Below are 27,850 nucleotides of genomic sequence, written 5' to 3'. Positions count from 1 at the left end.
AAACATTTTCCCCTTATGCCCCCTCCTGTTGAATGTGTGAACCCACCCACCCACATCCCTGAATGTTGACCTGCATCTTCTCACTCAATGTCTACCCCCATCCTCCCTCCCTCCCTCTTTTTTCTCTGCATCCTTCCCTCCCTTCATCACTTCTTTCTTCCTCTCCCCTTCTTTGCTTTTCCTCCTTCCTGTCTGTCTATCCATCCCTTCCTCCCTCTCTATCTCCCTCTCTCTCTCTCTCTCTCTCTCTCTCTCTCTCTCTCTCTCTCTCTCTCTTTTCCTCTCACAGACAGCAGCGACAGTGATTTGGAGCTGTCGACGGTGCGTCACCAGCCGGAGGGGCTGGACCAGCTGCAGGCTCAGACCAAGTTCACCAGGAAGGAGCTTCAGTCTCTGTATCGAGGCTTCAAGAATGTACGCCCAGCTCCTGCTAATGCTGACGCCATCCTAATTGCTTTGCTATTATTACTGTGCTTTATATAGAGCTGAACTATTATTCTAACATGTATAACTCTTCTTTTTTTTTTTTTCCTCCTCTCTTAAGCAGGAGTGTCCCAGCGGGCTGGTTGATGAGGAGACGTTCAAGTCCATCTATTCTCAGTTCTTTCCCCAAGGAGGTGAGACATTAAACAATCTCGTTAGGGACTGAGGGTCATATTTTTCCATGCCTGGATTTATAGCCCTCCCTCTTAGCTCCGCCCCGGATGTAGCCAATTGTCATAAGGTGGTGTGCAGGAGAGGGCTGTGGTGGACACAAGAGTCAAAACAGTCTATTTGTACAGCACATTTAAACACAAAACACTGTGCACCAAGTAAACCCATTAACAAACAAAATATTGTAAATCAAGAACAACAATCTCACAATTAATAAAAATACTTATTAAAGTAGTAATAGTAAAAATTATTTTAATAGCATTAATAAATACACTGGGGAAAACAGTGAGTCAAAATTAATCTGAAAGTGAAAAGTCCGGTGAGAAGAGGTATGTTTTTAGTTGGGACTTGAATACTGTTAGTGAGGCAGATGACCTAATCTGAGGAAATAGGTAATTCAGGAAGAGTTGGAATTATTAAAAGGTGCTGATTTACAGCGGCATGGGACAGAGAATTGTAAAATATCCGATCGATAACCAGGAGGAAGCTCGTGCAACCATTTAATTTTGAGGAGGACATGGAGTGTTTCAGAGGGCAGCGCACCGGGAGGCATAAACGGAAAACATGGAGATCAGAAGCAAGTGAGAAACAGGAGGGAGCAGAACACATCGAAGACAATTAGGGAATTAGGTAGGACAGAGACAGGAAGTAAAACTAATGCAGGACACAAAAGAAGACTTCCCTCCAAAGTAAAACAGGAAGTAACCAATCACAGACATAAGTACTAACACACAACAAGATGTCTGAGTCAAAGGAACACAACATAATCAAGGCATGGATGCATCAGGAAGCACAAACAGAAAAACTGGAGGCATGAAGACTACTGCTGTTACTGCTAGAAACAGCACACAAGATATCCCAAAAACTGAAACGTCACTAGAAGAACCATGAAGTGAAAACAGACACAAAAGACTTTCAGCTGTGTTTACATGCACTCATTCATGGTAATTTTGAGCTTTTAATGATTTCTTTAAACCCTTATTTTTCCAGCATGGAATGATTGTCTAACAGTCTAATGACTTTAAAAAACAAGAATAAGATAAATATGTTTGAATTGATTTTGGATTTTTTTTTAATCCACACAGGGTCAATACTCCTCAAATATATGCATATGCATTTAAATCTTTTAATAAGCCTTGCTGAAGGTTCTACAATGTCTTTTAACTTGAGAAAGCCAAAGGCCTATTAACTTCTCATTAGTGATCATGATTGACTACAACTGCTTGTATCTCTTTGACAGAATTTCTTTAAAAGCACTCACTGGATTGATCAATGCTCAGAACAATGGGAAAGTCCAAGAAACTCAGAGAAGATCTAAGAATTGTAGATTTACGCTAGTTGGGAAGGTCTCTTGGAGCCATTTCTAAACTGCAGATTCCAAGATCATCAGTTCAAACAACTGTATGCAAGTACAAATTATGTCTTACCGCTTTGCCAAGGTCTGGAAGAAGTCCCAAATTGTCACCCCTAGATAAGAGGACATTGTTTAGGATGTTCAGGAACAACCCAGGAATCACCAAGGCTCAACGTCTCTAATGAACTGGAAACTTCTGGAACACCAGCATCACTGTCACAGTGAAGCCATTTTTTTTTTTTTACATCACCGCAGACTGAAAGGGTGCTGACCAAGAAAGAAGCTCCTGCTCCAAAATCAACTGAAATTTGCTACATGAACATGCCAAATACCTTCAGGAGAAAAGTTATATGGTCAGATGAGACGAAGGCTGAGCTGTTTGGCCACAGTGACAAGAGGTATGTTTGGAGGAGTAAAGGTGAGGCTTTCAATAGTACCTCCACATTCTTCAACTTCACCTCAAATCAGCAGCTAGAAGGTTGAAACTTGGATACAATTGGATGTTTGAACAGGACAATGATCCCAAGCACCCATTAAAACTGGTTTTGGAATAAGTGAAGCAGGCCAACATTAAGCTTCTGGAATGGCTGTACCAAGCCCCGACCTCAACCCTGTTGAAAATTTGTGGACTACGCTTAAAAGCCGGGTCCATGCCAGGAAACCAACCAATTTAAATGAACTCTGCCAATTCTGCCAAGACGAGTGGTCAAATATCCAGCCAGAATTAGGCCAGAAACTTGCTGATGGCTATCAAGTGTCTGGTTGAGGTGCAACTTGTTATTTAACCAAATACTGGTGGGGTATGTGTATATTCGAGTATGGTTTGGTCCCTGTGTGGATTAGAGAAAATCCAAAATAATAATAATAATAATCCAAAGATGTATGCTGTGCAATTATTTCACCCTGGAAAAGGACCATTTCAGACAAATCATTAAAAGCCCAAGATTACCATGACATTCATGCCCATGATGAGTGCATGTAAACTTCAGTAATAATAACAGTAGTAAAAATATCACAAGATAGACAACTCACAATCTAGAGTAAGAAAGGAAACGAAACAGGAATCCAAAATTCAAATCTCAGCTCAACAAAACCCTAAGGCCATGACATGTACAGCTATGTGTAAATGTGATAGCTTTAAAGACACTTAAGATTCTGTCTTTTATTAACAAGAGTGAAAAAAAGCGGTGTTTGTTATAAAAAATCTAACATTTAAACACGCTGAACTGGAACAGCATGAGGACCAACCTGCTTCCCTAAGCTAATGGCTTCCTGTCCTTTGCTGTTTTTGGGTGCTTTGTTAAAAGCACTACATTAAATCCGTGTCTCCTTTCACCTACAGATGCAACCACCTATGCACATTTCCTATTCAACGCGTTTGATATTGACAGAAACGGTTCAATCCGTTTTGAGGACTTCGTCATCGGCCTGTCGGTGTTGCTCAGAGGTTCAGTCACCGAGAAGCTCAACTGGGCTTTTAACCTTTACGACATTAATAAGGATGGCTACATCACCAAAGAGGTGTGTGTGTGTGCTGCAAGATAAGTAATTTTTGACAACAAGACAAAGACAGATCTCATATTTTTCACCTTTGTTGCCTAGAAATATTATTTAAACTGCCAGGAAGGAGAGGAAGCCAGTGACAGATTGTATATGTGTCACACTTATAGATAAATGCTATAACAAAAGAGATAAACACTCACCTTCTTGCTCCATATACTAGATCAGTTTTTACCAAATGTCATAAATAACATTCAGATAAAATACATGTTATTAATGTTATACAAAGCCCATCAATGCTGAAATTACAAGTTTGAATAGAGATATTTATTTCCAGTGTTCATGCAGTGAGTTTCAATCATATAGTCTGTACATTTAAAAGCTATAGTGGGTTAAAAAAAATAAATAAATAAAACCATAAATACCCGTTTAAGCACAAAGTTAATTATTTGAACTTACTTTAATTGTCTGCTTCTTTTCAGGAGATGCTGGCGATTATGAAGTCAATCTATGACATGATGGGGAGATACACCTACCCCTGCGTACGGGATGAAGCACCCTCTGAACATGTGGACAAGTTCTTTCAGGTTCTGAATGCATACAAATCAAAAACATCTCTAGATTGTGTAATGTAACCATGGTTATCCACAGATAACAGACCAATGGAAGCAAAACCCGCTGCTGCCAAAGCCTCGGGGCAGATGACTAATGCCCAAAGTGACGATGAGATCATATGGATTGACTCCTTTTTACATAAAAATGATTGAAAGTTGCACTTAATTACATTAGAACATTTTAAAAGTGTAGGTGTGATAAACACAAATAGATAGACTTAGAAAAGGTGTTGGGTTATAAATGACCCTACCCCCCTCATTTTAGTCTGTTGAGGGTTAAATACCCTCAGTGCCCTCTTACTAATGTCGCATTTCTCTCATTTTTATTTTCCCACAGAAAATGGACAGAAACCGAGATGGTGTAGTGACTATTGAGGAGTTCATTGAGACCTGTCAGAAGGTGATTCTCACTTTTTCATCCAATCCCACACACAAATCACAGTTAATCATGAACACAGACAGTGTTACAGTAGGTCAGGGTTTCTGGTTCAGTGTCAGCAACAGCATGATGTCACTTACACTGACTAATATTATCTACCTTCACACATACCGTAAACCATGACATGTTTTTTTGTTTGTTTTTTTCCCCCACACTTTCCAGTATCCCTCGTTAATCATACCCAGGCCTTTCCTTTCCCTTGTGCTAATTTTGAATCACCTTTAATCCTGTGTTCTTCTCTGTGCACCTTCACCTCTTTCTCAATCAGTACTTTCAGGAAAGGAGACATGAATCAGCCTAATTTCCTTTCTTAACACCTGATTCACAGACCCATTGTGGAGACAAGTTATTAAAATGTTTTTTTTTATTGTTTTTTAATGTTTTAGTTTCAGGTAGTTTCCAGAGTGAGATGCTTCGTTTTAGTTTCATTTATGGATGCATTTCATTTCACAAGTAAACATCCAAGTCTTAATTAACATCTGCATCAAAGCGTCTTCAGGCTGGATGTGCTGACAAATTTGGACAAATTTACAAAAGATCGCTTAGGTTAGTTTTCTGTGGTTGTCATGATATCTAATGCAAAAAAGGCACAGCGGGAAGAAAGTGGTCACCCTGAGGTTGAGGGTGTTGGATGCTCGACCTTAGATAGTTCCCAGTTAGTTGCCACAACTACTTGCAATTGTTCACTAAATGTGGAAAAATTCAATGCAACCATCACTTTTTTCATAATCTCAAGGAGGCTCCTGTCATATTTTTACTCTAGTTGAGGCAGTAGTACATACCACGTAAGTAGTAACATGTATATAAGATCATTTAAATCTTGATATAGCATTTAGGTAGATTTTTAATGTTTGATTTGTTCTTTTATCTAAGTCAGCATGACCCTGAGGAAGAAAAATGTGCCTATCCTTCTTTACTAAATGCACTGTCCCTCCTTTGGGTCTGTAATTATAAAATGCTCCTTACAATAAACCTTCTCCAAACTGGAAAAACAAAAGTTTAAAAGTAAACTTTTAAATGCTGCAGATCTGAAATGTTCTTATCTTGTCCTGATGGAAGCGTGATTTGTGTACAAAATATACATCAGGTATCAAAGGAAAAAAGATTGAGTATTTCTTACATTTGAACATCATTTACAAATAATAAATAGTGGTTAAGGTTATGTTCAAATCTACTGGACGGAAAAACTGTATATTATATATGTCCTGTGCCAATTAGAGAGACAAGAGGTAAATACAAATTTACTTTATGCTCTTCATATTAAACATAGAGCCACCTACTGGATAGCATACTTTATGTACAGTATATCATCCCAGATGAAGACTGGTCTCTATTTGGGAGCCAGCGATAAAAACACAGCATCCCATCCTTAAAGTTATCACTGCAATTAATGACCAAAAAAAAAAAAACATTATGACACCTCCAAAAGCTACAAAATGTTAACTGGAAGGCTTTATCTCCTGATGTAAGCGGTAGTGTTGAGTGTTCCAGAAAGGAAAACAGAAGATGTAATGAGGCAAATATTTGACTTTTGGCCCTGTGTCCTTACTGCCACAAAAGTTGATTTAGATTGCATAAGCTGCTTTGTGGTGGTCTTCCTTACTTCAGATGTAGTTGAGAAGATAAGAATGTACACTTACTTAACTTCTATTTGGTTGTTCCAAAACAAAGTTTTTTTTTTTAGATAGATGAGTCAGTTATTTATTTTGAGGCAATCTGTGTGTGCTGTTTACCCCAAACTCAAATATTGGTCAGTAACTGATGCAGCTCTGCAGCTGTTTTAACATCCTTCAGTCAACTAAGATAAAATGTAGAATTCAGACCAGAGCATCATTCAAACTATAGATGTAGGACGCTTTAAATACACTCAAACTAAAAAAAATACTGTTGAAGAGAATTAAATAAACTGCAGAATAAAAAGTACGGTTAAGAGTAGTGGATGAAGTAAATGAAAAAATGTAAAATACACAAAAGCAGAACTTGCACAAAACATTTTTTTTTATGTAGCAAACAGTTGCACAGCTCTCTGCTATCCTCAATCCCAGCTATCCATTCAAAATTGTTTTTTAACCAGCTTTACATTTAAGAAGGATTATTTGTACATAGTTTACAGCATGAACAATAAACCACAACAACAATAAGTAGTGAAAGGAAAAAATGTACAGTACTACCAAAGGCTACTCCATCCATCCATCCATCCATTTTCTGCTGCTTACCTGGGTCCCGGTTCCAGGGGCAGCAGTCTAAGTAGACTTGCCAAGATCTCCATTCTCTCTAGCTAAACTCCTCCAGCTCTTCAGGAGGGGAAACCAGGGTGTTACCAAACTAGCTGAGAGACATAACCTGATGTGTCCTACGTCTGTACCGGGGACTCGTCCCAGTTGGACATGCCTTAAAAACCTCACCTATGAGGTGTCAAGGATCAGGTGTCAATCAGATGCCGGAACCACCTCACTTGGCTCCTTTTGATGTAGCAGCTTGTATCAGTCCTCACCCTATAGCCGAGACACCCTTCAGAGCAAGCTCATTCCCAAAGCTTGTATTCGCAGTCTCATTCTTTTGGCTACTACCCTGAAACTGTGGCCATAGCTGAGGGTAGGAGCTGCTTTAGATTGACAGCTTCACTTTTACGCTCAGATCTCTCTTCACCACAACATACTTACAGCATTCCCATTACTGTAGATACCACAGCAATCTGTCCGTTAGTCTCCTGCTCCACTCTTCCCTGAGATACTTAAACTTCTCCACTTGGTGCAGCAACTCATTCCCAACCCGGAGTGGGCAATCCACCCTTTTCCAACCATGGCTCCAGACTTGGAGGTGCTAATTCTCATTCCAGCCACTTCACACTCAGCCGCCGTTACCCTAAATCATAATGGTATCACTGTCAAGGACATTTAAAAGTTCAAATTAGTTATTTATTAGATGTTTTTAAAAAACAAGTTCAGCCTCTAATCTGTGCACCTGTAAAAAAAAAAAAAAAAAAAAAAAAATGGGACATGGTGGAAGATTTATATTTATAGTTGCTGACAGTGAATCAGTCACTTTGGCTGTAAACATTATCACTGTGACCCTTTGTTATATTTAAAATTTTGAGCTAATCAAACCTGAATAAGAACAACCCTTCCGACTTTGCTGACAGATGTTTTCTTTATCTTGTTTCGTTTTTTTTTTTTGCAGGATGAGAACATCATGAATTCCATGCAGCTGTTTGAAAATGTGATATAATGAGTCATGGCGCGCTCAGCTGTTTTCCTTCATTAGCACAACTCACATACAAACAGAGCAAAGTCATGCACCTCACCCATACCTCAGAATCCACAATAACGTAGGACATCCTGGTACATAATGTAGCTCCTGGAACTTTTAGCGGTATCTTGTGACTGCTCCTGGATTAAAAAAGACTGTTTCACGTCAAAGAAGACATTCTTTGGTAACTTTTGGTGTCCTTAGTGGCACAACAGAGGAGCTGATTGTGTTTTGATCAGCAGACAAAAAAGGATCTGCAACCACAAGGAACGAAGAAGCTCACAGAAATGGACAAACTATATGGATACTAGCTTTAACACTAGCATAGAGTATACACACCCAAATATGGAAAAACCTGCTGTTTCCTCAGCGTTTTTATAGCACTGGATGGAGTACAAAAAAGTCACGGTGATGTACAAAAAAAGAGAAATGAACTAAAGCATGTTTGTCATCAAATATGTCATGTGGAATTAGCTTGCACTACAGTTCTATGACTATGAATTATATGCGCCTGAAATAAAGGCACTGTAGATACCTGCACCTGATACACCACTGATGGAAACCAGTGTGTATGTATATACATGTATAGTTAATAATTATATGTACTGCATTGTGTTGGTCTGCTCTGTGCTGCACTGGGTGGTGGAATAGGGCCAGAGCTCAATATTTGTTTAAGAGATTTCAGTGTTAATTAGTTTAAAATCATGTTTAGTAAGCATTATTGGAATATTTAAATATTTCTCTCTTTTATTTTTGTTTTGGAAGATTATGTTTAGCTGGTCAGATTGGAAAAATTAGTCTTTTCAGAACTGTGAAAAAAGAAAAGGACTTTTAAAATTCAGTCCTTAGATTAAATTAAGACATTTTCTTCAGTATCTGTGAGCATGCTGACTCCAAGTGCCACAGTATTATGTACAGTACAGTAGGACCTTTGTGATGTCAGTTAATTAAACATGCTGTCTACAGCTGCAAGTTCTCCTTTTTAATGTATCCCTTCACCACATTTAACTGCTGTGTTGAGACAATGATGTAGCAGAACTTACATTATGCAACACAATTTTTGTTCCTCAGTGTTATATCCTGACTGCCTCAAAAGTGAGCAGAAAAATGTACAGTCATGGTAAGAAAAAAGTACACCCTCTTTCAGCTGTCGTGTTTTACATTTCAGGACAAAATAAAAATCATCTGGTCTTTACTAGGTCCTAAAATTAGCTTGTAGAACCACCTTTAGCAACAACAACTTGATGTAATCATTTTCTCTATGACTTTATCAGTCTCTCACATGTATGTGGAGGAACTTTGACCCACTTTTTACAGCATTGTTTCAGTTCTCTGACATTTGAGTACATTTGTTTTTGCAGCTCTCTTAAGGTCTCACCAAAGCATTTCAATCAGGTTGAGGTCTGGACTTTGACTGGGCCATTGCAACACTTTGATTCTTTTCTTTTTCAGCCATTCTGTTGTAGATTTGCTGCTGTGTTTGGGATCACTGTCCTGCTGCATGACCCAATTTTGGTCAAGCTTTAACTGTTGGACAGATGTGTCATATTCTGCTGTGGAAACAGCATACTGTGGACCCAATGTGCAGGATGCCGGAGACTGAAGACAGCACAACAAAGGACAAAGGGAAATGCAGACCATATATTCTGTTCAATTCAATTTTATTTATATAGGATCAAATCACAACAGTCGCCTCAAGGTTCTTTATATTGTAAGGTAAAGACCCTACAATAATTACAGAGAAAAGCCAAAAATCAGAATGACCCCGCGTGAGCAAGCACTTGGCAACAGGAACAGGAAGAAACCTCCAGCAGAACCAGGCTCAGGCAGGGGCAGTCATCCACCGCCACTGGCTGGGGGTTGAAGGAAAGGAGACAGGATGAAAGACACACTGTGGAAGAGAGCCAGAGATTAATAATAACTAATGATTAAATGCAGAGTGGGGTATAAACAGAGTGAAAAGAGGTGAATGAAAAGGAAGCACTCAGTGCATCATGGGAACCCCCCAGCAGTCTAGGCCTACTGCAGCATAACTAAGGGAGGGTTCAGGGTCACCTGATCCAGCCCTAACTATAAGCTTGATCAAAAAGGAAAGTTTTAAGCCTAATCTTAAAAATAGAGAGGGTGTCTGTCTCCTGAATCCAAACTGGGAGCTGGTTCCCCAGAAGAGGGGCCTGAAAGCTGAAGGCTCTGCCTCCCATTCTACTTTTCTATCTCTCAGACTGCTGGCTTGTTTGTGGTTCACAAGTAAGCCAGCAGTCAAAGAGTGAAGTACTCGATTGGGGTAATACGGTACAATGAGGTTTTTAAGATAAGATGGAGCCTGATTATTCAAGACCTTGTATGTCAGGAAAAGGATTTTACATTCATTTCTGGTTTTAACAGGGAGCTAATGAAGAGAAGCCAATATGGGAGAAATATGCTCTCTCTTTCTAGTCCCTGTCAGGGAACTTTTAGGACAGCCTGATAGCAATGGATTACAACAGTCCAGCCTAGAAGTAATGAATGCATGAATTAGCTTTTCAGCATCACGCTGAGACGGGACGTTTCTAATCAGGGTTATAATAGTTTTGGATTTTACACTATCGTTTAGTTTCAGTTAGTTTTTACTTATGTTTCTCTAATTCAGTTAGTTTTAATTAGTTTTCAGAGTGGTTTTCAGAGTGGTTTTTATTAGTTTTTATTTTAGGTTTAATGCTTAGTTTTAGTTTAGTTTCGTTAGTTTCAGTATTATTTTTAGTATTTTCATACTTTGTCAGGTGCAAGATTCAATGCGCAAACGTGACTATTGTGTAATAAAAACTCAAGATACCATAAAGAAATATATTCAACAACCAACAGTTCACAAGACAGAAGCACTACATGCTAAATGTGTAATAATTAGGACACACATGAACATCAACAGGGAGAAACAAAGAAAAATATGAACTCCCAAACTCAATAAATTCTACAATAAACTCCCAATAAAGTTCAGCGTCAGTGCAGTAGATTAACAACACCTACATGTGGTGTTTGACAAAAACAAACTCTTTGAAGGAGTCAAAGGTCAAATCCAGCTGCATCCTGATGTTCTCCACCACCCGAAGCTTCTTCTGTTTTGGAGCTAGCTTGGTTAGATGCTCGCTGATTAGACTTGCAGGGTCTTTGCAGCCTCTGTACACAACCTACAGAAGTGTCCGACCTCATGTCCGCATTTATGCTTGTGTAGCTGTGTGTGTTGTGTGTGTTAATTACCTTGTGGTCGTGTGCTGCGGTGCAGGCTGGGACTTTTTTTGGTCCTTCCTCTTTGTGCTCAGGTTTTTGGCTGCAAACATATTTGTCCCTGTTTTTCCACTTCCTTCATTTCCTCACGTCCATTCCGACAGTTTTAGCAGTCTCCCTCCAGGAATTTGCTGACATTTGTGAGTCCTGATGCTTTGATTATTATTCCTGATTGTTATTCTCTCACTGATAAAGTAGACGGAAACGCACAAGAACTGAACAGGTTAATCACAGCGTTGCGGCAGCGTGGACCCGCTCAGAGCGACTCTGCCGCTTTCTCGTGCACACGCACGCACACAGCTGCCCGACTGTGCTCCCAGCTTAAACTCGGAGAGCAATCCACAATAATTTCAGTTAGTTTTAGTTAGTTTTTTAAACTCACTATACAGTTTTAGTTCGTTATCGTTTTTTCCTTTTAATTGTAGTTTTTATTTATTTCAGTTAACGACAATGTTTTTTTCAATTTCAGTTTTCGTTATTTCGTTCGTTTTTGTTAACTGTAATAACCCCTGTTTCTAATTTTAGAAATATTGTGCAAATGCAAAAAAGCAGTCCTACATATTTGTTTAATATGTGCATTGAAGGACATATCCTGGTCAAAAATGACTCCAAGATTTCTCACAGTGTTACTGGAGGCCAAGGTAATGCCATCCATATATGCACACAAGATAACAAGGGGAGAGGTAGTAGGTGAAGAACACAGTTAGAGATAACTAATATAATGAGACATGGGGAAGTTAAATTCAACACATGACAGAAAGCTGCAGCTACCAAAGTGAAACAGGAAGTGAGACATAGCTGAACAGGGGAATGGAATTAGCTTGACACACGAAGACAGGAGGACAAGACAGGAAAGATGAAGGACAAATGCAGACGAGACTGGAACAGAATGGATCACAAAAGGGAACTAAAAGCAGACCTCAAAGTTAACAGTAACTAAAATAAATGAGAACTGAAAGCTCAACATAGAGGAATATAAAAAAAGCTGGATAAGGAAAATAAAGAGCCAAAGAAAAAACAGATGACTTCTAAACTCCTACATCCATGGACTTAAACTAAAGCAGTGATTCAGCAAATAAACTAAGCAGTATAAGGAATATTACAAAAGAAACAAACTCAAAACCAAAAGAAAACATGAACTCCTGAGGGTCCAAACCCAGGTTCCATGACAAGATGACCTCACATTTGACTCTATAATTTGGTGTCAAGAAACGCAGGATAAGGACCTAAATGCCGACTCCAAAGGCAGGCAAGATCACAAAGTGCATATTTAACAGAGGTTGTTAATGTAATCCAAAATTGTAAAGTTCATAAGACAAAAGGCAAAATCCCAAATAAGCAGGGGACACACTAGGAGGTTAAATGGACTTTGAGACAAAGAATAAAAGAAAGATAGGACTATTTATACATACACAGGGTAATCAGGTAAAGCAGAATTTATGGTTCAGTGGGGAGAGTGTATTCACAGTCCACAGGCAGTCTAGGGATGGCCCATCTACCTGCAGAGAGCTCTGTTGTCAATGGAGGCAGTGTACAAAGCACAGTATGTAGTACAACCAGCCTGTGGGCCACTCCTGCTTGTGCTATTGTTGGTCCCCTAGCCAGCCATGCCTAATGAATTATGCCTTGCTGAATTACAACACACTAATTACCAACCGAGGAATGCAGAATGGCAGAAGCAGGGATCTCATGATTTTTTTTTTTTAACCAGTTATGAGGAAAGGAAACAGATATGGTAACTTCACTGACCTTGATTTTATACATGAAAATGAAACATTTAGAAAAATGTCACAAAAGTAAGTCTTGTCTTCCAATATCACTCCAAGGTTGAAATTGTGAATTTCAAAGTATTTCAATTATAAAGGATTAAATACAAGAAAGTACTTCAGCCTCAACACACAACAAGTGTTTTTGCTGCCTGCTGGCAAAAGAAACTGGCAAAAGAAAGTACAAGTGCAGGAAAAAGTAAACTCTAAATAAAGTGTGTTGGACAGATGTGGGGCCACTCTGCGTCCTCAGAACGGCTCTGTTATTCTAACCGAGGGGATGAACATCATTCTTTCAACACATATCCCCTTGTTTAGTGTTTTGACGATGGTCATGTCTGACACACGTAGCAAGGTTGAAATCTGCTGACTTAGTTTTGTACTCATCAAATCGTTCAGTATCTCCTTGTGCCCTGTGGGGGGCGTATTTTCATCCTGAAAGACGCCACCCCTGATAAGATGGTCAACACCAGCTCAGCTTTGATTTGCAGTGCCCCTTCTTCTCTAAGGTGTATGGAAGCTTGTTCGGATGGCATTTTTTTTTTTTTTTAGTGGCGGAAACAAGCTTTCATAAAAAGTGGGCTGTATTCCCATTTTCCATCATTGCTTACTGCTGCTGTGTAGCCCAACAGTGTCCCAGCTGTGCACTTCCACAGTGATTACGCGACCCCTGCATATATACAGTGTGGTAGGATACATAACCCTGAATACACAGTGGAAGGCGGGTCCAGAAAACTAACAGGTAGCATGTACAAGCAGGGTTATAATTACAGACTTTCACAGGAGTCCTCAAAAAGCGGGGCCACCTGCGTCACCTTAAAGGTTGTATCTGATTGGCCAACGTCACAGCGATGTGGACATGCGTATTGATGGTCAAGCCCCGTGGCTTTATGAAAGGCGAAATCTCTCCATGCGCAGCTGTTTCAAAACCGAGGAGAAGCAGGTCATCTCGGAGGAACCGGCTTGAAGACAGCCCCTGTTTGTTCGTCGCTGTCCGTTGCGCGCGTGTGAGCCGCTTTCCGCCTTCGCGTGCCTCCCGCATCGCTCGGCTTTAACAACACAAGCCACGGGGACGAGCCAGCGTTAGCCGAGAAGGGAAGTGCGCTCCGTCTTCTCTTTCATCAGGCAGGTGAGTGCAAAACGTGCCTTTTATAAAAAATAAATAAATAAATTCCAGTGTCTTGTGGATGTTAGGACATGTAGAAACTCCTGCTTCGGACGCCTCCCTTGTCCTTCTGTACGCCGACTCAGCTTGGGGGCTAAAGTTGGCAGCTAGCGCTTAGAGATGTGTGAGCTCTCCTCATCAGAGGACTTCGTGAGCCAGCATGACCGTGGCTATGCTGATGCTGAAAGTGTGACCGTGAAAATCAAGGCCCAAATAGCCAGGCTTACTTATCAGTATGTCTCAGGGTTTCTAGATAACGGGGGCTTTATTGTGATTCTGAAACATATCGCAGAGAGGCTAAGCATGCATTAATGACACACCAAATGAACCGGGTAGCACTAAGTGCTACACTAAAGCACATTTGGCTGTTAAGGTTTACTGTCAACTAATGATGGTAGTGTCCTAGAAACGTGGCGAGGCAGGTGGGTGTATGCTCTCAGCATCTATCACATGACCGACAAGTTACCAAAGACAGCCAAACACAGCGTCTGACGGTGAGATAGTGGGGACTACGTTATGAAATTTAAATTGCTTAATATCGACACCCAGATGTCAGGAAGCAGTACGACCGCTTTATCGTCAACTAATCAATTTGCAGTTAAATTTTAAATCTCACTGATTCTCAGTTTTCACAGAGAAGCCATTTCTGGTGTCTGTGCACCTGCTAAAATAGGGCTTTAGTTTAAGAGTGACGCTTTCAGTTTGTTTCTTTCCTTGAATCAGCCACATTTTCATAAAAAAAAAAATGCGACTGTAAAACAGTCAATTATGTTTTTAGTCGATATTTTGATTTGAGATTTGGCTTTTTTTTTTTTTTTTTTTGCTTCCTGCAGGCATTAGTTATAAATCCAACAATGACAAGTTTGCGGACTGTTTGATAACCATTATTTGCCAATCGCTATCATAAAATAACTGGATGTAACTACTAGTAAGCAAATGTTTGTGTGTTTGTAGTTTAGCAGTGTGTTCAGTTTAGTTTTTCTCTACCAAGTAAATTCCTTGTTGTGACCTGTTTTTTTCCTATAAGTTTTAAATCAATACTTTTGTGTGACAAAATAGCTTGCAGCACATTTTTGTGTCCTATCCATAACAGTTCCTTTCCGCCCTAAAATTGTGTTCTTGAGCATCCGTAGTGCAGTCTGTTTGTTAGTGTTGGCAGTACACACCCGACACCACCCTTACATGAGAAGTATTGTGCTGTGTCATTTTTCCTGCAGTTTGCACGGGACTTGAGTGCCTTGGGAGGTATGTAAGAGCAAGACCAAGAATTGTGGCATTTTTTTTGTTGTGGTGTATTGTTTTTTCAGCAGTGTTTATTTTGATATATATATATATATATATATATATATATATATATATATATATATATATATATATATATATATATATATATATATATATATATATATATATATATATATATATATAAAAATAAAAGTAAAGACTTAAATTTACTGCTCTGCTTGTGTGCATGAGGAATCTTAGCCTGGGTTAGTATGTGTGTAGTGCCAAAACAAACCCACAAAAGCCAAATTAAGTAGATGGGACTCAAATTAAACTTTGTAAAACTGAGATATAAATTTAGCGGAAGCATGTTAAAAGGGTTTTGATTTTCCTTGGCAGTGTTGTCCAGATAGCAGAGTGAAGTCAGTCTTTTTCTTCTTTAAGACTACACCTTAGTGATTATGGCATCAACATTTTATCACGATACTGCAAGGAAATTTGTGATATTTATGACAACATAGGGGGTGGAAGGCTGAGTGTTTTATTGGGCACTGCAGCTGGCAGCATGTAATGTTGCAAACAACATGAAGGCTGTTTTCCATCCTTTACCAATGATTTACTGTCATTGATGACAGAACACCTAATTCGATGTGTGAATTTATCGAGCTGCCAGCAGCATTATTATAGTGCAGTAGTTGGGTACTTTTGTTATTATATATTGCTGTGTCACAAAGTATTCTTTTCTCCAGATCAAAGTAACCTAACATTGTTACTCTTTAGGAGCTGCACAGTACTACCACATAATAAATGTGTTCTTTTCGAGACATTGTATCTTTGTCAGTAACTTCCATCCCTAGTTTGCTCTTCCTGTAATATAGAGCGCAACTAGCAAGTGCTGCAGCGATGTTCAGTTGACGCCATCAGCTGCTACTATCTCCCCCTCACCTGCCGCCATAACTAGGCCAGGTTCAACAATGTGTTTTTGCTTTGAGTTTGTTGCATTTCCACCTTTAGCAGGAACAGTTTCCTTGCATATTTTGAAGAGTTTTGTGCTTTGTTGACCTGATGGAGCTCCCTTTTTTTAGGTACTAAATGGCCATCAGAGGCCGACATGCAGTTCTCACTTTTAGAAATGTTTGGGCTTGTCTTGTTGATGTGCACCCTAGGGAATGTAAATGCATGGCATTGCTATAATTTCGCTATCAGTGTAGTAAGATATGACAGCCCTAATAATCTTTAAACATAACAGATGACAGTTAATAAACCTTGGGACAGACACGTGAGGTACTGATGCATAAATACTGTCATGTAAGGGGGGGGGTGTCAGTGAGAGCATCTGGATGCCTGAAAGAAAGGGGAAGATAAAGATCAAAAGCCCTTTGTGACCACAGATTTCTCTGTAATAGGTTAGGCAGTTATGCCTTTTTATATTCAGGGCAAAATGAAAGTGGAGCATTTGAAATGGAAAGAAATGTCACAGGCTGTTGGGGCCAGGTGTTGCCGTTGATGTGCCGTCATGCATTATCCTCAAAAAACCTTAAAGATGGAATGACCGGTAGGCAAAACTGGTGATTCTGATTGTGTGTTAGGTCTAAAGGTCAGAGGTGGTGATGTGATTGTGGTGGGTCACTTTTATGTCGAGGACCCCTGTATCTAAGAGAAGGAGGAAAATGTCTAAGAACCAGTCCTGTCAGGAGCAAGACTTTTTATTTTGCTAGTACACCTTCCTTTTATATCATTAGTTTGTTAGTTAACTGTTTCATGCCAAAAACAGTGTATTTACTCCATGCTACTGTAAAATACCGTACAACCTCTTTGATGGGGTTTATTCTCAGTTCCGTTACGGTTGTACATTTAAGTGCAGTCATCCTGGGCATTGTTTCCTCTTAATCCTCTAAAGCATTTCGTCTTAGTCACTGTGACTGAGCAGAGCCGTGGATCACCTCACAGGGTATCAGGCCAGGAAAAGACACATGGAGGCGAACTGGGTCGCAGATTCTGGCCCCGTTTACTGTAGGCCGCATGTGACTAAGATTACACTTGTAGTGCTGGGTCATGCTGTGCCTTCCTACTGTACTGTGTAAATGTGTGTGCTTGTGTAGTTAACTGGCATTGACTTCTGTTTTTATTTTTAGCTTTATAAAATCCATTCTCTGCTGGAAAAAAATAAATAAATAAAAGGAACTTTGCGTGATGAAATTAACAGTAAGATTTGGATTAAATGGCCAAAGGTGGCATAGCAGCCCATATGACTCTTGTATAACAAATGCTGAACAACATATTCTGTTGTATTAACCTGTTTTGTGAATAATTTATTATGTTTAGCATTAGTGGAGCAATGTTTCTGAGCTGTTTGTTCTTAGGATTGTGTTGAAATTGCCATGCTCATAAATCTGCAATCCCTCATGGAGGGTGTGTTTGCCTGCGTTTACAGCTGTTGATGATCGTTTATGGGCAATTGAACTGTTTTACAGTTTTTCTGGGTCACATCTGGCCTGGTGTAATGAGTTAGAGAAGAAAATGAGGATTCAATTGACTTTTTAAAAGATTTTCAATGAGTGGGAGTGGGGATGTGTAGATGGAAGACCCACTGGAGCCACTCATTGATTTTATTGGCAATCAGGATCAATTTTTTTTGTTTTCTTTAAATGCTAGTGTTTGTGTATCTAAGACATGTTGCTTTCTAACATATGCTGAGAATAGAAATGAGTCAGATTTATTTTGTTTTCTTATGTAAGATTGTTAAACATTTTATAACTTGAAACCTGACACATCTTCAGGTTTGTCTTGCAGAGGTCCTCTCTGATCCAGATTAATCCCTTAAAACCCTGCTTCACCCTTAAGTGCATACACGCATACATCATGCTTCAAATGATGCCAGACCTGACTCAGAATGCAGTTAACTCTGATACTAGAAAATTAATGTGTAGACCCCTTATGTGTGTTATGACCTCCACAAAGGAGGTTATGTGATTGGTTTAATTTGTCTGTTTGTACCAGGATGACTCGGCGCTAAAGACCAATTTGCATGAAGATTTTACTAGAGGTGGGCCTTGGTCAGACTTGGAAGTGATTTAAGCCTAGAAATAAACTTTTGAAATTGATCTAGATCCTATATTTTTATATATATTTTTCATTACAAGGATTCTTTTTAGGGATTGATATTTGTCTGATCCTGACCGTAGACTGAATAAAAGATGAACGTAGCTTTCAGGATAGGACTTAAGATCGACAAGTTATGACCAACTGAGCACGTGTCTTCATGTTCCTCGCTCGTCACGTCTGTTTTCAAAACACCAAGGTGGCGACGGCGAGAATCCTCACCTCAAGCCCTGCATCCATCCATCCATCCATCCATCCATTGTACTCTGAGGTCCTGACTCAGAAAGCTGAATTAGATATCTGTGACAATGCGCCGGTCTATGGACGTCATCAACAGATGCCTGAAACCAAGGTATCGAGATCATGGAGCTGTGCATCCCCGGCTCTTGAGAGTTCTTTGATTTGGATAATTTGGATATTTTGTTTCATATCTTCACAAATGCAAATAAAACTTTAAATAAGAAAATTTGGATACTTCATCTTGATGATCTTAGGAAAATGACCATCGATCCAGATATTCTTATGAATCCAGGCACTCAGTTCATACATGTGGATGGACTTTAGATTTAGTGGACGTGTCAAGGATTGCTGTCTGCAGCATAAAAATTAGTCACGCTCTTTAAAGTGTCAGAAAACAAAGTACTATTATAAGTATAGTTGAATATTTATAAAATTTGATTCATTCATGGTCCAGATTTTGTCTCATTGACTAAATCTTGTGACTTTTCCTCAGGCCGATCAGTTTTGGAACTATTAGGATAGAGCAATAACTTGTGTCATGTGTGAGTTTCATAAAAATTTAATAAGCAGCATGACAAATGATGAATGGACTGGTGGCACCACACTGAAGAGTGTAACTGACTTGTTGTCTCCTTGCCTAATGGAAGTGGTCCATGTGGGGTTGAACTTGACGTCATGCCATAGAAGCTGTGGTGTGCGGTTAAATGTCCATATTTTGTTAAATCTCTGCTTTAAATTGGGTGAAGTCAGTCAATTACAATCAAAAATAGATTAATGAACTCAGTTATTGGGAGTATGTTGCTAAGCATCCTTCATTGTTCAGTGTAAGGTTGTTTTACACAGAGCAGTGTGACCTTTGTTGTATGCTGAAAACTTTCTTCTAGGAATTAATCACTGATTTCCCTCCTGTGCCGGAGCCTGTATTGTCTCTGAGAGGAGCCTCAGGGTCTTCATATCTCCCTGCCAGTAAAGCATATCCTTATCTCTCTGAGCCATATGTGTTACATGTCCTCCCATATTACAACACCACTCAGCATGTGGCATGTAAAATGTCCTCTGCAGAGTGTGGGGTGTGTGCTCCAGTGTTGGGTGTGTGTTTTAAATTCTGATAAAAATAAAAGGTTACACTTACCAGTCAAAATGATTAGTAACTCCTAATAAGTGATGAGGTCGTGACGGCTATTTTGATCATCCTTTTAAACAGTAAGTCTCAGATTAAAGCTCTGTGATGGCTTTAGTAAATTTTTGTTAAGGATTATTTTTCTAAACACATCCAGCCTGAATCTGCCATTTGCAATGACCGGTTATTTACCTGGTTAGATGATTAATTTACTAGTAATTGAACTGATTATCTAATTGTGCAATTCTTGTAAATCCTATAACAAATGCAAAATTAAAGTCAAGGGTGAAATTTCATAAAATTTCACACAGATGTATAAGCCCAGGGTTCAGCAGGGTTCTAACCAGCGGTTGATCACCTGGTGCTGCGCTATGCTGAGAATTTCACCGGTTCACTATTGGACCTCTTCCTATCACTGCGGTTAGCAAGAGGGCAAGCACCCTGCGCCCTTTGCCCCATCACTGATACCAGACCGAGGTCATGTTTTATGTACACACGGCGCTCGTACCGCATCCCTTCATATGCTTCGGCATCACCCAGACCTTACTTCAGACGACCCCCACCATAGACCATGTATGTCTATGGTGGGGGTCGTCTCCCTTTCTCCCTCCCTTAATTAGCTTTAGCCCCCCACACATGTGCCGGGCTGAATTTGTTTTCTGGCTCGAACCCTGTACTAGAATAAAATGCTATAGCAATAATGCTTCATGTCTGCATTTTTAATATGCGGTGCTGTCCACCTGCCGTAATGCTTGGCGCAGACAGAACAGCAGTTGTATTGGAGCAGATCTTCACTTCAGTACAGTCTCACAGGCGTTTGTGAAAACAGCTAATCCAATAATGTTTGGCGGACGGGGAGGGACAGTTCACGTTCCTAAACACGACTGAACCAGTCACTTTTTTTTTTGTTCCTGTGTTGAGTGTGGTCTCAATAAAGCTGGGACTTCACTGTCTGTCATTCATATGTATTTTTTCCATTTTTAGTTCTTGCTGTTGCTTTCACAACTGATGGTCACGCATCAGCAACCAACATGTTTAAAAATTTCCATGTGATCAATTTATGCTTACTTTGAGCTCATACAGATGACGGTGCACTTCACATCACTCAGAGGTTTCCCTTTTGCCGGAGAGTACCGAATCTAACTAAAGAATTAAAAAAATAAAAAATAAAAAAACTCCCAAAAACGTAGTCCCTGTCAAACGGGTTGAGTTCCTTTTAAGAATTACAGGAACCATGGAAAAACTTCCTTCTGTACAAAAGCAGACTGGTGACATTTTGCTCTTTATCTGTTTGTATATGATGACACAACAATCGTAAACCATTTCTGGGTTAGGGGCTGTGTGTCTGTGTACACACAACTGATGGCCGTTTTGTTTTTTTTATAATACTATAGACATTTTGCAGACAGTGAGAATGAATTTGAACTTTACTACATTAGTATCAGTATCCTACCTCTGCAGGCTGCACCCACATTTTTAAGTGTCAGGCCACAGTTTTTAAGTGTTGTACAGTTACATTTTCTTTTGTGATGACCCACTTTTAATGTAGATGAGAAAATTTCTCTTCTCTAAAAACTCAGGTCAAGCATTTTTAGCTGATTATGAAACGGTTCAGGAGGCTGTACAAGCAAGTGAAACTGACTGTCCTACTGTGAGGTGCAGCAAGATGTGGCTCGGGTAGACTTAAAGGATTGTATCACCTTTAGGCAACAAAGGGATGCATTTAGTTTTTATCGCTGCTGGGCTTGGTGGGAAAAATGCCTGAGGCTGTAGGAGGTGGAACGACCTGTAAGCAAAGTGTATCATTACAGTAAGTAACCGCTCCATGTGCTACTGGTGGCATGCTGTGTAGGTGTAGGCGATGCTTTTGAGAACAGGATGGAAAGGCAATTAAATGGTGAACATCTCTTGATTTTAAGTGTTTGTCCTGCTCAGTTTTGTTTTTAACTAAGAAATTGTCTTTTGGCAGCACAGTATGGAAGTCCACTAGCTGTTTAATTGTGAAGTATTAAAGAAAAAGTTGGATTTAACGGTTTATTTTACAAAATCCTTTAAATCCTATGTCTTACAAACAAATAACCACCAAAACTGAGTGAAAGTGGAAGTTGGTTAGTGTTTCTTATAAAGGGCTGATCCATCCCCCCTTATGTGATGTGGTTTGGTGAAAGTTTAGAACTGAAGGGCTTCGGATGAATTGTGTTGAATCGTGGCTAGGACAAGGAAGTGGACATTTGCAGTAACCCCCCCCCCCATCCAAATCCCAACCTTCTCCGTTTTTAGCTGCTACAGTGCATCTGTAAAAGCATTTTTAAAAAAGTTATTGGAAACCAGTTTGAGCACAAGCTGAGCAAGGTATTTATTTATTTATTTTTCTTTTTTCTTTTGGGGCTTTAACCTCAGTTTGAGAAGCCTGAGTAAAACCAGATATTTCAGCAGTCAGAATACCTGTAATCATTCAAACACTGAACCGCTCCAATTACAGAATGACATTACAAAAAAACGGCTCACATGCAAACACGTTTTTGCTCACTGGTTTTGTGAGTCATGTAATACTGAGTGTTGTGCAACTGATTATTGCTAAGTGCTTTGGCTGTTGTGATTATTATTGACTGTTATTGTGTTGTTGTTGCTGGCAGTTGCTGCAATAATGTGGCACGACCAGCGGTTTCATATTAAGGATGGTTGTAACCGCCATGACATAACCGGTTTGTGTTGATCACTGGATGAAGCTGTTTTTGGATTAGAGCATCATTAATGAACTTGATTAGCAAAGTGCATTTGATACTCATTGCTATATTACATGGTTTGCTATTTTTGGCTACTGTGGGGGAAAACTGAACAGCTTTCAGCACAGGTGAATGCCTGCCTGTCACTGAGATCTTCTGAGTTCTTTAGCATTCGCATAAAACACTGATCCTACAGTTCAGTATGAGGAGACAGACGTCGAAGCACCGACTTCCAGATTAATGTCACCGTCCATCTCCTGAACCACAGCAATCCCAGAGTCCTAATTCAGATGAGCCAGTTGTATAAAAATTAACCCACGCCCTTAAAATGCTCTCAAATGGGGAAATTGGAAACCAAAGTTGACGTAACGGCCTATTAAACTTTTTTTTTTTTTTTTTAATCACTTCCTCATCGGCTTAATTTTATAACAACTTAAAATTCTGGTGTTCTCCATGAGGTTAGTGTCTGGTTGACTTGCATAGAAAAGGGAACTGTTTATTACTTTAGACCAGGACATAACCGAGCCAGTAGTATTACTTTCCAACCACAAGTCTCGTTGGTAGATTGAATTATTTAGTTCCCCTCTTGTGTTTTGAAGGTACTGATCGGTTAAACCAAAACACCAAGGAGCTGACTCTGAATATGTGAGTCCAGCACTAATTGACGGCTTTGAAAAATCATACTAGTTTTGTGGTTGTCGCTTGATTTGAATCCAACTTTTTGACTCCTCAAACTCGCTGATAATCAGTCAGACCTGCTGGTTTAGACACGCAGGTTTTGATGATCTCTTGGAATATTTACAGCCACATCTCTACAAGCTGATTCAACGGCTGTTGTCCCCGTTGCTGTACTTTGAGGGACATTCGCGTCTGTTTACCTCTTGCAGCAAGTTGACCAATGTAAACTTGACCTTGCCGTCTCATTACGACCCTCACTTCTCCCTCATAGTGAAATCTGAACCGCTCACGTGTACCCTGTCATTTAAGGTTTTGCCTGCTGCCCCATTGCCCCCATGACCACATTGTGTAAATCTTTTTAATTGTGAATGCTCCAGAACAGTGAACAAAACCAGCAATCAAAGCCATGGCTGAACATTTTTGCTTTAGAAATGCATTGTAGTAATTAAGAGTAGGCATTTCAAGCAAAAAATAAATAAATAAATACCATACTGTGTGTGGAATTTTAAGTGAGAGCTAATTGAGCCCTCTTTCCTATTTCTGGTCCTATTTCCATATACATGACTAACTTTATTATTAAAGCATAAAAAGATTACTTTTTTTTTTTTTTTTTAAGTGCTTAGTGTTGTGGACTGCGAAATGCTGTTTTTGTTTTGTTTTTTTTGTGCTTTCTGCACAAAAAGAGAAATTTCTTCAGGCCATTTAGCAGCATACATTCCTGCTCTGCCTGCAACTGAGATCATCAATCCACAAACTTTACAAGGCTTCCCAACAAACTGAATAAATAATGTGGCAAACACTACATGCTTTTCTGTTGATGGGTAAGGTAAGATGAGGTTATAACACAGGAATATGAGATCATTGGTTTGTTTGTATTGTTTTTACAATTGTACATATAATCTTCAGTCTTCCATGTGTTAGAATAGCTTTCAGGAGAGCTCATTACCAATGTGTAGTCTTATATTTTCTCCTGTTTTCATTAGCACCTCTCCAGACACAGATTAGTACTGCTGTGCCTCAAACCGCTGGTGCTCAGGGACGGAACTACTAATAAAAAGGAAAATGGAAAGACTGACTCCAAGAAAAGCATTAAAGAAAATCTAGGACCACAGACAAAAGGCATTTCCTTTAATAAGCTAGGGAGATTTAAAAAAGAAAAAAAAAGTAAGGGGCCTTTTATTCTTCAAATCTACCTTCAATACCTGGATCCAGATTTAAATTCTAAACAGGGGGTGGGTGGGGGCAAAAAAGAGCCATTTCTGATGTTTCAAACTGAATCCTCAATAAGTTTACATCTTCTTTACCTTCGTGGTGGTGGTAGTAGTAGTACTGGAATCCTGGAGCAGGTGCAGTATAGTCTAGACTTTGAGCCCCAGCCTAACATCTGGAGGGGATGGTGCTCATACACATGTGCATGCTGTCACATAAATTTAGTGTTGGAGATGAAGGCACCGACGCAAACATCTGGAGCGGAAACCCACATAAAATGGCACAGGCCTGTGGTAAATCTGCAGATTGAGTTACCATGGCTATGGATCCTTTTAAATGTCCAGCATCTTGTGTATTTTGGGATGATTTAAAATAACCACAACAGTTGTCTTTGTTCCTCCTTCCCTCACCATCTCCCTCTTCACTGCTTTCTCCATCTGATACTTTCTCTCTTACAAGCACAAATACTTTACCTATTTTTTATATATATATATATATATATATATATATATATATATATATAGTTTATTTATTTATTTATTTATTTATTTTTTTTTTTATATATATATAATGTGACGGTTTATGAAACAGCAGATTTTTCCGTGTTGTGTAATCGCATATACTCAGTTTCAGTTCTCTCCTCTCTTGCTCCAGTTCTCCATGCCTCTCTTGTTTGCGTGTGTGTGTGTGGACAGATTCCCAGTCATCACCAGCAGATTGGGGGGGGGGGGGGGGGGCTGAGTTGAGCTGAGTGCTTTTGTCTCTTGGGCGAAAGGGGAGCTGGGCATTTCAGGATTTCATGCTACAGTAGCAAGGCTCCTCTGGTGTTCCCACTCGCCTCATCAGACTTTAAGTCACCCAGAGGCTGCTGGGATACTTTCCTGTCATACTTCACATCTCACAGATGATTCACACAGACTAGGCAGCACTGAAGACAATTATGTGCTGTCTTTTCATGTGTTGTAAGCAGCATTCATTGGTTTTGTAAAGGGCTATGTGGCAATATTGAATGATAGTGGTTTAGTATGATGTGGATCTTATTTTCTAGTTATGGTGATCATTACTGTGATAAGATTGTATTAGCTTTATTTTGCATTGTGCCAACAGTGGTGTGTGTTGGGTTTTTTTGTTTTGTCTTTTTTTAAATGGAGCCAAAGAAAAAAATCACCAAAGATTTTTAATGAAGTGCCTCGTTTATCAAATGGTCAAAAATGACAGGAAAATGCAAAATTTCAGTCAGTACTGTTATGGATTATACTTGTGTAGTCACTCCTCCAAAGGCCAATGCTGAGCCAGGAAAAATGCTTTTCTTCCCAAATTTCTGCATTTGGGAAGAACATTAGGAACATAATCTTTGTTTTTGTACAGTCCAGTAAAGATTCAGCTTCAGGTTGTAAACAAGGATCCAGTTTAAATAAATCAATATCTACTTGTTGCTAAAACATAATATATTTAGGATTGTTTGAGAGTAATAAAGAATCTTTGCTAATGAACCACAACGCTAGGACAGCGCTGCTAGCTAACTTTTACAATAGCTATCTGTTCTGGTAGCTAACTGCTGAAATTCTTTTTCCAGTCTTCAGTTGTCCAATTTTGGTGAGCCCATATGAAATGTAGCCTCAATTTCCCATTTGTAACAAATGGTTATTCGAGTTACTGTTGTCTTATCAACTTAAAGCAGTCTAATTTACATAATCAAATTAAAGGCTGACCTGGAGGGTAAACTGTTGAAAGAGCTGGATGAATCTTTTTTGTAAAGTTTAATGTGGAGGCTTCCTGTCATGTTTAGTCACAACCTCAAATAGAGGTGAAAGAACCAAATGATCTAATCAATCACCATATGCCTCAGAGATTATCAGTTCCTTTTATCAATGCTAGCGTGTTTTCCTGACAGTTGCTGCAAAACAATGACCTCAAACACCTGATGGAAGCACTTGAGTCACATGTTAAAAAAAAAAAAAATGTATTTTAGCATTTGTTCTGTGGTCAGACCATTTTATAAAACTGTTTTATTCACAGTGAAAACCTTCCTTGTTTTCACATAAATAAGAGAATTAAGACAATCAGACCTATAAGCAGAATAAATAATGGCCTCAGTATGAATAACTTCTTAATATCCATAATTTCAAGTAGGCTTCAGGTCTTTAAGTTGAAGACCTCCTACAAGAGAAAAGTCTCTCACAATTAACCCTGATGTAATATAAGTCTGACTTCCTGTTTGAGAATCTATGATTTCACGCCTAAAGAAAAAATCCACATACAAGAAGAATGAGTGCTGCAACATTTGAATATTATTGTCTTTGACTTGTTCCTGCCCATAAGAGGAACGATGGCCAAGACAATAAGATTCAGGTTTCATAAAGTTATCCTTACAAAAATGAAGCGTCCTGGCCAGAATATCATACCTTATTGTTTGTGTATCACTTGGATCTTTTTAAATAGTTTTGTTCTGCAGTTTAAATTCTAGTTAGGCCATAACTCCTTTTTAAAATTTGTTCAGTTAGTTAGGCATAGCTTAATGTTTGTTTGTGAATGTGTTAATACTGTCTTTAAAATCCAGCTGGACCCCCCCCCCCCCCCCCCCCCTTTTTTTTTTTCTTTTAAGACCAAATTAAGGTGCTGCTTAAGCGTTTTGAAGAGCTGGAAGACTTGTGATGCTCTTTAACTCTTGCCGCCTTTCCAAAGCCACGTTTCAGCTGGGAATCTGAATGACAATTGGCACATCAATCACACTAATAACTTTTGCTTGTGATTAAATGCTATCTGTCAAATTAACTTATTTCTCACCTCCCTCCTCCTCCTTATCCTTGACCCTTTTGTCTCTCCTCTGTGCTTCCTCCCCCGTCTTTTTTTTTGTTTGTTTTTTTCCTTTTTCTTATTTCCTCTCTCGTCCTCTCTTCTACTGCCTCCTCCTTTCCTTCTCTCTTGCTCCTTCCACACAGATGCTCCAAGCCGCCCAGCTTGACAGGAGTGATGGGATGTGTCGTCTAGGTATTACAACTATCCCAACATCTTACACTGCAAGCAGGGATACTGGCTGGGTGGGAGAGGATATTTTGGGAGGGCTCTAGGTTGAAAATGTCAAAATTTGAAAATGCATTCCAACATAGAGAGGTCGCAACAAAACTGGGTGCCCTACAAGTCATGTGGACAGCTGTGGACATTTAATAACGGTTTAATTAAAGATGTTGGCATCTAGTTCTATGTAGGGTGAAAATATATAAAAGATATCTAGCTGTAGTATTACTTTTCTACCTGCATCATGTTATCTTTTGACATGCAACATCTGTTGTTTGTGGCTGGAAAGGTATAAAGAGTTCATATTAAGCAGTGCCCTAACAATTCAGAAAACAGAGATAACGAGTGTCTGCATCTTCCATCTTTCTGTACTGTGATGCTCCTGCAGCACTGTTGAATCATGCTAAAGATGTAAAGATCATTCAGGCGACCAGTGAACTGGAAATGCATCAGAATAATGGCTTAGTTTTTTTTTTTTTTTTTTTTTGCTTCATGCTCCAGTCAGGATCGCGTGATCAGAACTGTAGTAAA

At 39.3% G+C, this 27,850-nt stretch overlaps 2 protein-coding genes across 4 annotated transcripts in view; both read left to right on the top strand.

The window, feature by feature from the left end:
- The window catches only part of kcnip3b (Kv channel interacting protein 3b, calsenilin), a 126,375-nt gene extending 117,600 nt beyond the window's left edge, over positions 1-8,775 (top strand). For both annotated transcript variants that reach the window (XM_030737992.1, XM_030737993.1), the window contains 6 exons: positions 290-414; positions 548-617; positions 3,351-3,529; positions 3,991-4,095; positions 4,460-4,522; positions 7,742-8,775. In XM_030737992.1, coding sequence (XP_030593852.1) covers positions 290-414; positions 548-617; positions 3,351-3,529; positions 3,991-4,095; positions 4,460-4,522; positions 7,742-7,789 — 590 coding nt within the window. In that variant the 3' untranslated portion in view covers positions 7,790-8,775. The remainder of the gene's footprint in view (positions 1-289; positions 415-547; positions 618-3,350; positions 3,530-3,990; positions 4,096-4,459; positions 4,523-7,741) is intronic.
- A 4,950-nt stretch (positions 8,776-13,725) lies between these two features.
- The window catches only part of slc23a2 (solute carrier family 23 member 2), a 36,095-nt gene continuing 21,970 nt past the window's right edge, over positions 13,726-27,850 (top strand). Inside the window, exons 1-2 of one of the 2 annotated variants that reach the window (XM_030737925.1) lie at positions 13,726-13,966; positions 27,244-27,292. In XM_030737925.1, coding sequence (XP_030593785.1) covers positions 27,244-27,292 — 49 coding nt within the window. In that variant the 5' untranslated portion in view covers positions 13,726-13,966. The remainder of the gene's footprint in view (positions 13,967-27,243; positions 27,293-27,850) is intronic. The other variant, XM_030737926.1, reaches the window with a different exon arrangement.

The sequence above is a fragment of the Archocentrus centrarchus genome, chromosome 9, assembly GCF_007364275.1.
Source record: "Archocentrus centrarchus isolate MPI-CPG fArcCen1 chromosome 9, fArcCen1, whole genome shotgun sequence".
Classification (NCBI taxonomy): Eukaryota; Metazoa; Chordata; class Actinopteri; order Cichliformes; family Cichlidae; genus Archocentrus; species Archocentrus centrarchus.
Note: the sequence above shows the minus strand (reverse complement) of the source record. Positions and strands in the feature narration are given on the sequence as shown.